The sequence below is a fragment of the Camelus ferus genome, chromosome 5 (genome assembly GCF_009834535.1).
Source record: "Camelus ferus isolate YT-003-E chromosome 5, BCGSAC_Cfer_1.0, whole genome shotgun sequence".
NCBI classification, from domain to species: domain Eukaryota; kingdom Metazoa; phylum Chordata; class Mammalia; order Artiodactyla; family Camelidae; genus Camelus; species Camelus ferus.
In genome coordinates, this window is record NC_045700.1 from 70,211,840 (window position 1) to 70,225,027 (window position 13,188).

The 13,188-nt window shown below is 35.9% G+C and overlaps 1 protein-coding gene across 8 annotated transcripts in view; it reads left to right on the forward strand.

Moving 5' to 3' along the window:
* ALS2 (alsin Rho guanine nucleotide exchange factor ALS2) overlaps positions 1-13,188 on the forward strand; it is a 67,978-nt gene that overhangs the window by 32,106 nt on the left and 22,684 nt on the right. For 5 of the 8 annotated variants that reach the window (XM_032480059.1, XM_032480060.1, XM_006189940.3 and 2 more), the window contains 8 exons: positions 738-909; positions 2,831-3,011; positions 5,099-5,164; positions 9,438-9,600; positions 11,540-11,671; positions 12,065-12,193; positions 12,564-12,634; positions 13,008-13,074. In XM_032480059.1, the coding sequence (XP_032335950.1) occupies positions 738-909; positions 2,831-3,011; positions 5,099-5,164; positions 9,438-9,600; positions 11,540-11,671; positions 12,065-12,193; positions 12,564-12,634; positions 13,008-13,074 (981 nt within the window). Of the gene's footprint in view, positions 1-737; positions 2,783-2,830; positions 3,012-5,098; positions 5,165-9,437; positions 9,601-11,539; positions 11,672-12,064; positions 12,194-12,563; positions 12,635-13,007; positions 13,075-13,188 lie in introns of those variants that run through there. The other 3 variants (XR_004320052.1, XR_004320053.1, XM_032480063.1) reach the window with 3 other exon arrangements.

Genomic DNA, 13,188 nt, shown 5'->3' on the forward strand with positions numbered 1-13,188 from the left:
CCACATTCCTCATTAATGATTCCACAGTCCAGATAAAGGATGAAATAGGCCGATGAAAGGGATGAGGCTCAATATGTGTCTTTAGTTACCATGGGCTGTTAATGGTCAATTGGGCCTTCAGCTTGGTTTCCTAGTTTAATAGGAATATGTGACAAAAGATGTTGAATGTTTTTGTTCAGTAATGCCATGAATAAATGACAAAGTCCCCTTTTAAAGAAAGTCCCTTTGGGTTGTACTTTTAAAAGGTAGCTCCTAGATCCTTGAGATTTTGCTATATAGCATAGGCATCCTCTCTGCTCTCATCTGTTTCATGCAGAAAGGGGTCCTGAGACATATCTGGGTCATTTGGGTCTTTGTATACTTAGGGTGTCTGTGGTTCTAACCATGTATAATGAAATAACAGGTATTGTGGCAATAAATAAAAGTACAGGTGTGTATAGTTCTATATAGATTGTGAGATATATGTATATAACAATGGTATACTAGTAAACCAGCCCTAAAAATCAAAATAAAACAAAACCAAAATCCCTGATCTGTAGTGTTCGCCTTTTTTTTGTCGTTCTTGTTAATTATACTATTGCCAGTTTCAAGCTGCTAATGGTTTGATAACCAACTTGCAAAATTCCTTAGTATTTACCAGTTGGCTGTCACCAGCTGATATGAGCCAACTTGAGCACCCAAATTTCTCCCTGTAAATTATATTTTATATTTAATCTTTTTCTTCTCCTCTGTTTTAGCTTGGATATATAAGCAGAGTGGCAGCAGGAAAAGACAGCTATCTAGCCTTGGTGGACAAAAATATTATGGGATATATTGCCAGTCTCCATGAGTTGGCTACTACCGAAAGACGGTTCTATTCAAAACTAAGTGATATCAAATCTCAGATTCTCAGGCCTCTTCTCAGTTTAGGTAAGTAGAACCTCCCCCTTCCCAGCTCCCCACCCACTCAATTATTGGGACTCTTGTTTTATCAGTTCTTCCTGTATCACAAATAAAACTTTTTGTTTGAGTTGTAGTTTACTCCTTTCTTTCCAGTCTCTTCTTTTTGTATATAGGTTGTCAACAACTTACAAACGACTTCCACTTTGTCAATAGCAGCCAAGCTGCTCCTGCCCCATCCTACCACCCCGAGCTCCTTTTACTTGTGGAAGTAGAAAAATGGAGCTTTCAGAAGATTGATGGTAGAGAAGCAGAACAACTTTGGGAAAGTTGATTCTAGGAGCCAGACTTCTGAACAACACTTCTAGCCCCATTAGTCCTAAAATATCTTACGTTACACTACTTGAATTTTTCATTTTCTTTGTTCTGGTTCTTAGAATTTTATTAAGGAGAGATTCATTTGGATTTACAAGCAGTCTCTCAAAATGTGGATAGCTGTAAGAGTGTTACGGATCTTAACCCACATTAACAGGAATTGATTAGGTCTGATCTGCTTTCTTAGTAGCTGTAATCAGTTATAAGAGGGATGAAGATAAGTGGATAATACAGAGGAAATGGATTATGATAGTCCTAGATGAGGTACTATTGTCCAGATATACTAGGTACCTGGGGTCTCTAGGAGGTCAGAAGGGAATGCAAAATGGAGATGGAAGGGTGAGCTATTAAAGATTAACTTCTAGTTCAAATATTTTACCACGTTTGGCCCTGCACTCAGAAAATGGAGAGGATGGTTTTTTTCCTCTTTCTCCTGAACTCCTTTACCCTCTGTGAGGATGCAGAATTCAGACCAATACTCTAGTACTTAAATCCTGCCTTGTTACTACATCAGTTTTTCCACATTAAGGTGACATTGGCTTGTGTAGGTCAGCTCATTGTTTTTGGTGGGAAACTGTCTACTTTTCAAACAACCAACTTAAACAGTCTTTCTGAATTCAATCCCTTTGTAAGTTGGGCCTGTCTAAATTTCTTTCTTTTTTTTTTAAATTGAGTTATAGTCAGTTTACAATGTTGTGTCAATTTCCAGTGTAGCGCACAATTTTTCAGTTATATATCAACATATATATTTGTTTGTTTTTTAATATGTTTTGCTTTTTTAAGTGTTCCTGTTCTATAAATTCCCCTCCAGTGGGTGGGCTCCTTGGACTTTGGCAAGGAATGGCAAGCAATCTAAGCTGGAAGCTTCCTGGATTGCTCTGAAAGGAAGGTGAAACCTGCCCTTTTCCTGTTCTGACTTCCCGATTTCTATGTTGGTCTTATCTGGTCTGGTCATCAGCCTCGCTGCTTGGAGAGAAGTCCTGCAAATTGGGAGCTGTGGACTGGGAAAAAGCAATACTCTCCTGCTGCCCTCTAAAGTTAAGAGTGACCTAGGCAGTCTGATTTTTGGATTGCCCTCTGCACTGAAGGGTTGCACTTGTCCAAAGGGCAAGTAGAGCAGAAGTCAGTACAAAAGTGGGAAATGTTAACCAAGATGTAACTACAGAAGTGAGTTTAATTCCTAACCAGTAGTGTGAAATTAGATAATTCACTTCCCTTCTCTTGGTTTTAGATTACTTAGCTTAAAATTAGAGGAGAGCTGGATTAGCTCAGTGGTTCTCAAATTTGACTGGTCTTCAGAACTACGTGGAAAGCTTTTCTTTTTACTATATCCATCTTGGATCTTAACTGGCCTGTTGATTCAGAATGTATAGGGTCCTGTGAATGTTTTTAACAAGTTCCTCAAATGACTGGATTCTGTGATTTCAGAATCACTTGGTTATTTAGGTTCCATAGTTGAGAGTACATCTCAACATATTAAATATTTTTTAGAAAAGGGAAATTCATAATCTTGATCATAAGAAAGTATTCAGATAATGAATCTTTAGGTTATGTTATCATCATTATTTTGTTACAGAAAATTTGGGCACTGCAAGTACAGTCCAGCTGTTGCAGGAGGTGGCAAGCCGGTTCAGCAAGCTGTGTTACCTAATTGGTCAGCATGGAACCTCACTGGGCATCTTCCTTCATGGGATAAAGGAAGCCAGGAGTTTGGTCATCCTGAAGCATGCAAGTCTCTTCTTGGATAGTTATACAGAGCAAGTATCCAGTCCCATGTCATATTCAGTCTCTGCAGGGCTATTCTGCCAAGGAGAACAGCTCCTTAATCAGAAGAGACTAGATTAGGGAGAGTGATATAAGGTAACAGAAATTGCAAAGCAGTGTTTTAATTATAATTCTGCATTGCTTAAATTTCAGTTTGCTCTAAGAGGGGAAAAAAAAGATTTAAAAATAATGAATTCTCAAATTTCCTCCTGTATTCTAGCAGTAGCAGAATGATTGACAGTGTACTTAATTTACAAAAAAATAATAAATATGGTTCTTTAGAGAATAATCTTGTTTACTTAAGTAAAATATACTGAAATTGGAGGAAATAAATAACTAAACAAATTATTTTGATACCTGCCGCTGGTTGCAAATAGAGCTGTTCCAGTGTCTACTTTTCACTGTTAATGTAAATGGAGGGTTTAAAGACCAAGCTATTTTTAAAATAAAGATATTTTCTTAATAAAACCTAGGATAGTGGTCCAAGGTTCTTTTCATGTTTTTCAAGTAAAATATCCCAACTATGTTTGAAAATCTAAACATTTCTCAATTTTTCTTAATTTGTATTTTGATGTTATGATGTGAGGCATAACTTGTGTTATTTTAGTGTTATTAGATTATGCTGTTGTATAGCTGAAGTGTAGATTTTATTCTTTATTTGTTCATACCTTATCTATCCAACAAATACTGACTGAATACCCACTGAGTGCCAGGTACTGTGTGGAGCTCCAATAGAAAGCATCTGCCTCACTGTATTCTGTTTAGATTATTAGTAATATAAGTAATGCGTACTTATTATAGAAAACTATACAAATAAAGATAATCAAAAAGATATTTAAAGTTGTGCATAAGCCTACCACCAGAAATAACCACTGTTAATAATTTTAGTGTATTTTCTTTTAGACTTAGGCATATATGTGCAGATAGATGTATGTGATTTTAGTTCTAAACAGAATTGATTATATTTGAAGCTTTTGTCTGAGAGGAAATACTCTGGTTAGAGTCTTTCGTCTCATCATCATCTTTCAGGCATGAAAAATGGCATAATTTGATACCAATTTACTTTTTTAAATTAGATTTTTTGTGTGTGAAAGTTTCAGCTTTTACCAGTATAATTTTGTGTGTGTGTGTGACTTGTACTCATAATCTATTTCACTTTTTCTGCTCTGATACTTCAGGACTTATGATTGGAAGCACTTTCATTTTGATAACTTGGGCTTTTTTTCTAACATAATGTATTCACATAGACCACGCAAGTAAAAAAAACTCGATTTGTTTATGGATTTTTAAAAATTACTTTAAATTGTGGTAAAAACACATAAAACTTACCATTGTAACCATTTTTAAATGTACAGTATGCTTTGGGCTGTTTTTAGTGGGAATTTACCTTCTCTCTCAAAGTCAGTTGATTCCATTGGCCAGCCTGAGAGCGTGGAAGAAGTGTACACAGCACAAAGCAGTATATCAAGACTTACTAAAAACTCTTTAACAGAACATCAGTACTTAACCAACATTTTCTAACACTTTTTCACTTAAGCTCTTTTAGCATTATTTTCTTACCTTCTCTATTGTTTATTTCTTTTGTTGTTCTTTTTGGGGGGAGATAATTTGGTTTATTTATTTATTTATCTTCATGGAGGTACTGGGACTTGAACCCAGGACCTCATGCTTGCTAAGCATGCACTCTACCACTGAGAGATACCCTCCCCCTGCTTCTGTACTTCCAAAGACGTAATTGGGAAACTTAAAGTGAAAATGAGAGAAAATTTTTATTAAAAACCTAACAATTTGAATCATAGTTTCCAAGTTTGTTAAGTTACCAATGTGAAATCTACCAAGTAAATTCTAGCATCTTCTACATAACTTTAAGTTTTTTAAAAAATTCCTATTAACATCTTTACTAAAATTTCTTTTTTTCCCCTGACTATTGTGATTATCACATAATCTGCCTTTCTCACAAAAGTTCTGAAACTGTTGTTGAGATACCAAGAAGTATCTGTTCCAGATGCTTGTTTGAAAACTCTGAAGAGCATATTTACTTTTTAACACTAACTTACATATGTTTTCTCTTTTACTCAAGGTATTGTACATCTATGACAAATTTTCTGGTTATGGGAGGATTCCAGCTTCTTGCTAAGCCTGCCATGTAAGCAAGTATATACATTCCAGTTATTATTCTAACAACAAAAGACCATGGTTTATAGCGTTCTGTGGTTTTGAGTGCGTGGGAAAAGCTTTGACTTGGTGCTTTTACCAAAAAAATTAAAATGTAGACTCTTACTAACTCTTACAAGAAACAGGTGTTATTAGCCCTTGATTGGAAGGAGTATGGTATTGAAAAAGCCACAAGATCTGGACTTTTTTTTTTTTTTTTTTTTTCAGTGCTACCATTTTTATCCCTAAGACTTTGGAGAACTCTCTTCACCAAAGTGAGCCTAATTTTTTTCTCTGAAAAATGGGAATGTTCTCTCCCCACTTGTGAGAAGCAAATATTGTATGTGATGCTACAGAGAAAAGTGCAGAGTGTTGCACAAATGCAAACCTTTTGCATTTAGCTTCTGGATAAGTAATAAATATAAAAGCCTCTTACATGAGGCTAATCATTCTAAACTAGTGTAATTTCTGAACAACTGTTGACCTAGCAAGAAACGAAGGTTTTAAAAAATCAGTTATATTTTAATAGTAGACATTTCAAATTTATACTCACAACCCAGATTTAAGTAAACCCAGACATCAGTGTTTTGCCATGTTTAGTTTTGATCTTATATCCTAATAGAAAGAGTAATAACATCCTTGTCTCATGTCTGATTTTTTAAAGGGAATACTTTTAATATTTCACCATTTAACATGATTGCCTTAGGTTTTTGGTAAGTATTATTTATAGGGTTAAAGAGCTCCCTTCTAAAACTTGAAGAGCAATTGATTTTTTAAAAACGTTAAATATCCTTGAGTTCCCAAGAAAAATTCAGTGGTCTTTATGGATTAGTTTTTTAATGCATCGCTGGATTCAGTTTGCTGATATGTAAGATTTTTGTATCTGTGAATATGAGGTTTTCCTTCTCTTCTGAACTTCCCCAATTTTGGTAAGAGGATTGTAGTAGCAATTATAAAATGAGCTGAGGAAACTTCCTCTCTTTTTTGGAATAGTTTGCATGAGATCAGGATTATCTGTAGATTTGGTAGAAATTTGAAGGTTTGGTAGAAATCATCTGTTACGTATGGTCTTCATGTGGTCATTTCCTATAGGGCATTTTAAAATTACTGATTTAGTTTTTTTCGTGAATAGGTCTGCTCAGGTCTTTATTTCTTCTTTCAGCTCTGATTGTTCATATTTTTTCTGGAAAATTGTTCACTGCATCCTTGTTTTCAAATTTATTGGTATATTTCTATCATTGTCTTAAGATGTTTTCACCTCTGTAATAACTGTAGTCATAGTCCCTGTTTTCCATTCTTCTTATTTATTTGAGCCTTTTATCTGTTTATCTTGGTCAGTCTTGTCAGCAGTTTACCTTTTTTTATACTCTTTTCAAAGATTAAGCTATAGTTAATCCTTTCCTTCCTTTGTTTTCTATTTCACTAATTTCTACTTTTTGTTTCCTGCTACTTTCTTTGTGTTCACCTGTTCATGTCTTCCAACTTCATGAGTTAGCATTTAGTTTATTAATTTTTCAGTCTTTTAATTTTTCTAATGTACTCGTTGAAGGCTCTGAATTTCCCTCTTAGTGTTGCTTTAGCTGTATCTAAAATTTTTTGATACATTTTGTTTTTGTGGTCATTCAGTTCTAAATATTTTTCTGCTTTCCATCATGATTTGACTTATGTCATGTGCTCATTTATTTTGAAATATAGGGGTTTGGCCTTCATTTTTTAAATGACAGGTTAAAAAGTTTTATATTTTAAACTTATGTAGTAATTTTTAAATCTTTGATCTCCTTGATCTTGCTATTTTGTTAAATATTAATATAACACCACTTTCTATTCTTTTACTTTTAGATTTCTGCGATAAAACCTTCCTCTAGTATTTCAGAATCGAGTTCACGGCTCTCAAGGGTTGGCCAAACTCCTTGTTAGAGCAGCTAAAGCAAATGATATAAGTGAAAGCCTCTTACTAGAGCCTGGACAGGTGGAAAGCAATTAGTGAACTGTGGGTGACTCTGAGCTGTGGAAGCAGATACTAAGTTTGGATTTGGGCAGCATTTCTGAAACAGTGATTCATGAACCCCAGGGTTTTACATAATTAAAGTCAATAATAACATCTTTTTTTAAACTTCTATTTATGAAGTCAATATTTAAAATTTTTTTAAGGTATTCATTTAAAAAGAGAACAGTTTGAGACTTTCTAGAGCATAGGTAGTGAGCTCCCTGGCAGTTAGTGAGTCTGCCCAAGCTTTCATTAATCAGCTGGTGTATCACTTAACCATTTAACCTCAGGCTAGCCTGGTGGTTTGATCGTCATATAGTTTTTTTGTTTTTTTGTTTTTTTTTTTTAGTATTGTGGTAAAATGTACATAACATTTATCATTTTAACCATTCCTAAGTGTATAATTCAGTGACATCAAGTACATTCACATGTTATGTAGACCATCACCACTGTCTGTATACAAAACTTTTTATCATCCCCAACAAAAATCCTGTACCCATTAAACAATAGCTCCCCCTTTCTCCCTCCCCACAGCCCTTGGCAACCTCTGTTCTACTTCCTGTCTCTATGAATTTACCTACTGTGGGTAATTTCATATAAATGGAGTCATGCAGTAGTTGTCATTCTGTGTCTGGCTTATTTCCCTAAGCACAATGTTTTCAAGGCCTATCCATGTGGTAGCATATATTGAAATTTCATTTCATTGTATGTCTGAATAATATTCCATTGTATGTATATACCACATTTTGTTTGTCCATTCATCTATTGATGGACACTTGAATTGTTTCTACCTTTAATTTTTTGATTAACAAGTGCAAACCTAGCCATATAAGGAAACAGCGATATTGCCACTATTAGATTAAAAATTCCCAAGGGAAGATAAGCTAAGCAGAGTAGTTCAGGTTTTCTGAGCACATACTAGGGCCCCTTTTGGGGAAGTCTATAGGCAAGGATATGAGTGAGTCCAGAAAAGTAATAGGATTCACAAGAGTTGGAACATTCTTGGCTTGTTATTGGGCATCCAGGAGAAATGTGGTCAGAGGGAGTATGTATTCACCATGTACTACCTCCATCTCTCAGAGCAAGTCAAAGCAGAATACTTCTATGGGGCTAAATGAGTTTCCCCAGCTGATCTCAGCAGCAAAGCATGGAGGAGGAAGTAGGAACATATATACAAGCCAAATATAAACAAAAACTAGGCCATGTTCCCCAGGGCACACTCTTTCAGATCTCTTAATTGCATTTGTAGAACAGTCCAATTTGTGCCATTGAACTTTTGGGTTCCTGGAAATTATTGCATTTCTGAGTTAAACATCTCTATTCCATAGTTCTCTAAGAGATTATAAAATGATTCATTTTTGCCTTGTGATCTTGTATGATAACTTTTATTTGAAGCCTTGTAGCTAAGACTTGTAGTATAGTGCTTGTAAAGCACTCAGGGTAGTACCTAGCACATAATTATTGCTCATTAAGTAGCAGATATTAATTATTATTCTGTTCCACTAAATCTTTACTTCTTTATAAAGTATTCGGGTCTGGTGAGCATGGTCTTAGTGGGCTTCTGATCAGCTTTAAGATTTGCAGTAAAATTTTAATAATGAACTTACATAAAATTGAATATAAAAACTAAATGTTGGCTTCAGTTTTAAATGCTTTTGAGGATCTCAGCATTAAATTTTGCATATATAATTTGCTTTACTATTTCCTGTTAATTGTTGTACTGATACCACAGCTTTTTATTACCTTCCTGTAATAAACTCTTACTAGATTATCAACAGTTGAAGAAAAAAAAGAAGAAATTAGAAGTATTTTAATACTCCATGCCAATTCTGTTGGCGCAAAGCGTTTTGTTTCTCCCCCAGTATTTCTGTTTAGTACAACTGATTATAGCAGTTAGTCTTGCTGTGTATTATTGTGACTGCTGGCTTGGAAATTAACAGGTAACTGTGTCAGCTGGTCAGTTATTCCCTGAAACTGGAATGTATGATACATTTCCTAGAACTTTAGGCACAAGTCTGCGATTAACCATCTCTATTACAGAGTTACTAATGCTACCACTTGCTACTTTTTATACTCAAAAAACCTATTTTCTAGGCAGGGAAACTCTTTTACTTACACCTGGCTTAATTCATTGTATTAATCTTCTCTTACTTTCATAGCACCTAAAAATGTACATTTTGAAAAAAGTAGTATCTAGTGAATTATTTCTATATTCAGTATCATGCATATTGTCAATACCAAAATGATTAACTGAATTTCTTTTTTTCTCTACCTTCAGTGATTTCCTAAATAAAAACCAGGAACTGTTGCAAGATTTAGCAGACGTGAATGATGAAAACACCCAGTTGATGGAAATATTGAATACTTTATTTTTCTTGCCAATCAGACGACTTCATAATTATGCAAAAGTATTGCTAAAGCTTGCTACTTGTTTTGAAGTGGTAAGCTTACATGTATACCCTCTTTGGACACTTGGGAAGCCAAGGATCATAGTTGTTGTTTATTTGTTTGTTTGCATTATACCACCCCAAGATCTAGAACTCCACTAATTTAATGTTTGTATGTGTCTAATTAAATTTATTTTTCTTCAGGGAAATTAAAAAAGAAAGTATATCTGTAGATAAATCTGGTTTTCTTTGCTGTGGATTGATTCAGGTTCCTCTCAGGACCTTAACAAGATTAATTGTATTCATTTTATGAAACTGTGTATAAAGTTGAGACCCAGTCATGCTATTTATTCAATAGTGTCTGAGTTTACTGAGTGCATACTGAGTACCAGTTACACAGAGCTCTTTAAAACCCTGACTTTTTGTGTAATGACACACACCTGTAAGGCAGTGGAGTTAGCACCTGGCCTGGACTCATGATAGACTTATGCCAGGTATTTGGGTCACCTTGGCATATGCTATGAGAAATCACAGTGCTACAGGATTTTCTCAATTGTTAACTAGTTCACTTTCTGTATAAAATTAGGTAGATAGAGTCCTAGAAAATTAGCACTGCTCTAGTATATAAGTGTATGCTAAAACTGGTCCTAAGACATTCACCTTTGAAATTCTGCTGAAATATGTAGTTTCATCTTGTTTCCATTCTGAAGGGCTCTAGAGAATCCGTAATGATTCTAGGGTTTATTATAGTTCTGGATTTTTAAAAATCTTGGGCTCTATCTCCTTATCTAGACAGACTTGTCTCCATAGTGATCTAGGAACCGATATGGTGTTCTACGTTTCGTCCTTTTGTGGTCTTGTAGCTCTTTTCTTTTGTCTGGTTGTTCATACTTGGATATTTGAGATATTTTCCCCCCCAAATGAGTAAATGAGCCTGTCACTTCAAAGAGAACAACTAGCAGTATTTGTTGCCAATGATAAAACCTGAATTTTTAAGCAAAAATTAAATGTTAGAAACATGTATCTATCATTGCAAGCTTTTCCCAGTATTTAAAGACTTTTTCTGATGAGATTGGTGATAATTTAACATGTGATTTTTGATGTTGTATAATAAAATGTATCAGCATTTGGAAGATCTGTGTAATTCACTGAACCAGTATTTTCCAAATGTCCAAGTCACATGTTATAAAATCATGTGTAGGTTAAAAAAAAATCTATTCAAAGTGTAAAATAGACCAGTGGATTTTAATGTAACAGTACAAAAAGTTTGATGTAGTTTCAGATTCTACATTTCAGCTACACTGTAAGAAACTACCATTGAAGTTTTAGTATAGTTTTGAAAGAGAATATCCACAATTATATGAAATGGCTACTAAAATACTCCTCCCTTTTCCAACTATATATCTTTATAAAGCAGCGTTTTCTTCATTTCAGCCAAACAGCATGCAACAGATTAAATGCAGGAGCAGATCGGAAAATCCAGTTCTTGTCTTTTAAGCCAGATAAGGAAGAGATTTGAAAAAAAATGAAGAACAATGCTACTTTTCCCACTAAACATTTTTTTGTTTTGGAAAATTTAGGGTTTTTTTTTTTTCACTTAAAATGTTACTGTAAAGATAACATTTTTAAAGCTTTATTTTCTAATATGGTATCAGTAATATAACCCACATGAGCAAAATAGGGGGATCCCGAGACTAAAATCCTGTGGAATTCGGGCCCTATCATGAGTTCTCTGCTGCTCTCCTCAGTGATAACTGCCAGTGTTTGTTTCTTTTCCCCTTGATTTCTTCCCCTACTTCATATGTACCTGTATGTGGTAGAATTTTCTGGAACCGATCTTGTTTTTACTCAGCTCCCTTTAGTGTACCAGGTCTGTTCTTTGGCCGGATTTCTTCCCTCACTTTACTACTACATATCTAAACCACACTGAGGCTACAGATTCTGGACAATTGTTTTATATTCTTTTTTTCCCCCCTTAATTATTGGCCTCTAGACATCTCCAGAATACCAGAAACTGCAGGATTCCAGTTCTTGTTATGAGTCTCTTGCTCTCCATCTCGGCAGGAAAAGGAAGGAAGCAGAATACACACTGGGCTTCTGGAAGACCTTTCCTGGAAAAATGACGGTAAGCCATGCCAATTGTCATTATCCCAGCAAAGAGCAGGCATATCCGTAACAACTGCCACAGTCCTCTCCGTGCCTCACTTCTTTACGATAATAATGCTTTCATGACACCTTTTCCAAGGGTGATCGGAGGACAACGGCAATGGGTGCTCGAAACGTTATTTCTAGGAATCCTTTCTAAATAAACGTCTCATCTTTTTTTGTTTGTTCCTGTCTTTTTATTTCCCTTTGAGCACTGATTTTGTGAAATGTTTGGATCCCATCTGAATTTAGCATTAACACCAAGCTACGCTAGGACCAACAAATTCCCCTAAATGTGATTTGTATCTTTTTTATTTTCTCTTCACATGAAATAATCTTGATACTTTGATTTCGTATTTGTTTTTAATCCCAGGATTCCTTGAGGAAGCCAGAGCGTCGACTGCTGTGTGAGAGCAGTAACCGAGCCCTGTCTCTGCAGCACGCGGGGAGGTTTTCTGTGAATTGGTTTATTCTCTTTAATGATGCCCTAGTCCATGCCCAGGTAGGCTGGATTCCTAGCCTTAAAAGAGACACTGGAAAGTGGAGTACTATACTCATTTGATTTATTGTGCCATCAGTTTGTGTTCCAGACTATTGTGGTTTTACTCAAACTATTGAGTAAAAGAGAATGTTTAGCTTGAATTTGTGGTACAGGCCAGATTTCAGAGAGCTTTTTCAGTTTCTAGCCTGAAAATGAGTATCAGCCACATGAAGGAGTCCTTGCAGCAGAGAAGGTGAGACGCATTGGGACTGACTACATGTAGCTGAGGTAGTGGCACCTGCATAATTTAACCATGTAGAAGGTGTTATGCAGCAGCAACCCCAGGGCCCACACAGCTTGCTCAGAAGTGTCTCCATGTTCTTTGTTTCAGTTCTCCACACACCACGTTTTCCCTTTGGCCACACTGTGGGCAGAGCCGCTTTCTGAAGAAGCTGGTGGTGTGTGAGTGTCCCCCACCCCACCCCCATGCCCCTCCTCTGTTACCCGGGTTGTTTTCTTAGACATGAATAAAAGCTCAGGAGGCCTCCCTGGTCTGCATAAGAAGGCTCACCCTCCCAGCACACTGATAGTAAGTGGCCTGTTGTGGAGGTCAGGACAGATCATGCCATGCGCTAAAAGGGCTTCTCCACTACTCACCTCCCCGTTGTTCGGCACGCAGCAGAGTAACTGCGGGAACCAAACCAGGGGCATGACTGTATTTACATTTAATTGACTTCTGTTCCCCTTGAGATAAACAAGTTGCTTTTTGTATTTGAGGGTTGATGTAATGACAGGTTGTCATACCTATTGGCATTTATGCTTGTGAACATTTTAGGAATGGCTTAAAGATAACTACACCTGAGGAGCAGTTCACTCTCATTTCCTCAACACCCCAGGAGAAGGTTAGTCCCTCATGGTATTTTCTTTCCATCTTTGGCCTGGCTATCTCTCTCTCTTATGCTAATGAGGAAGAAATAAAAATTGTTCTTGCTTGCCTGCGATCCATAATTATGCCT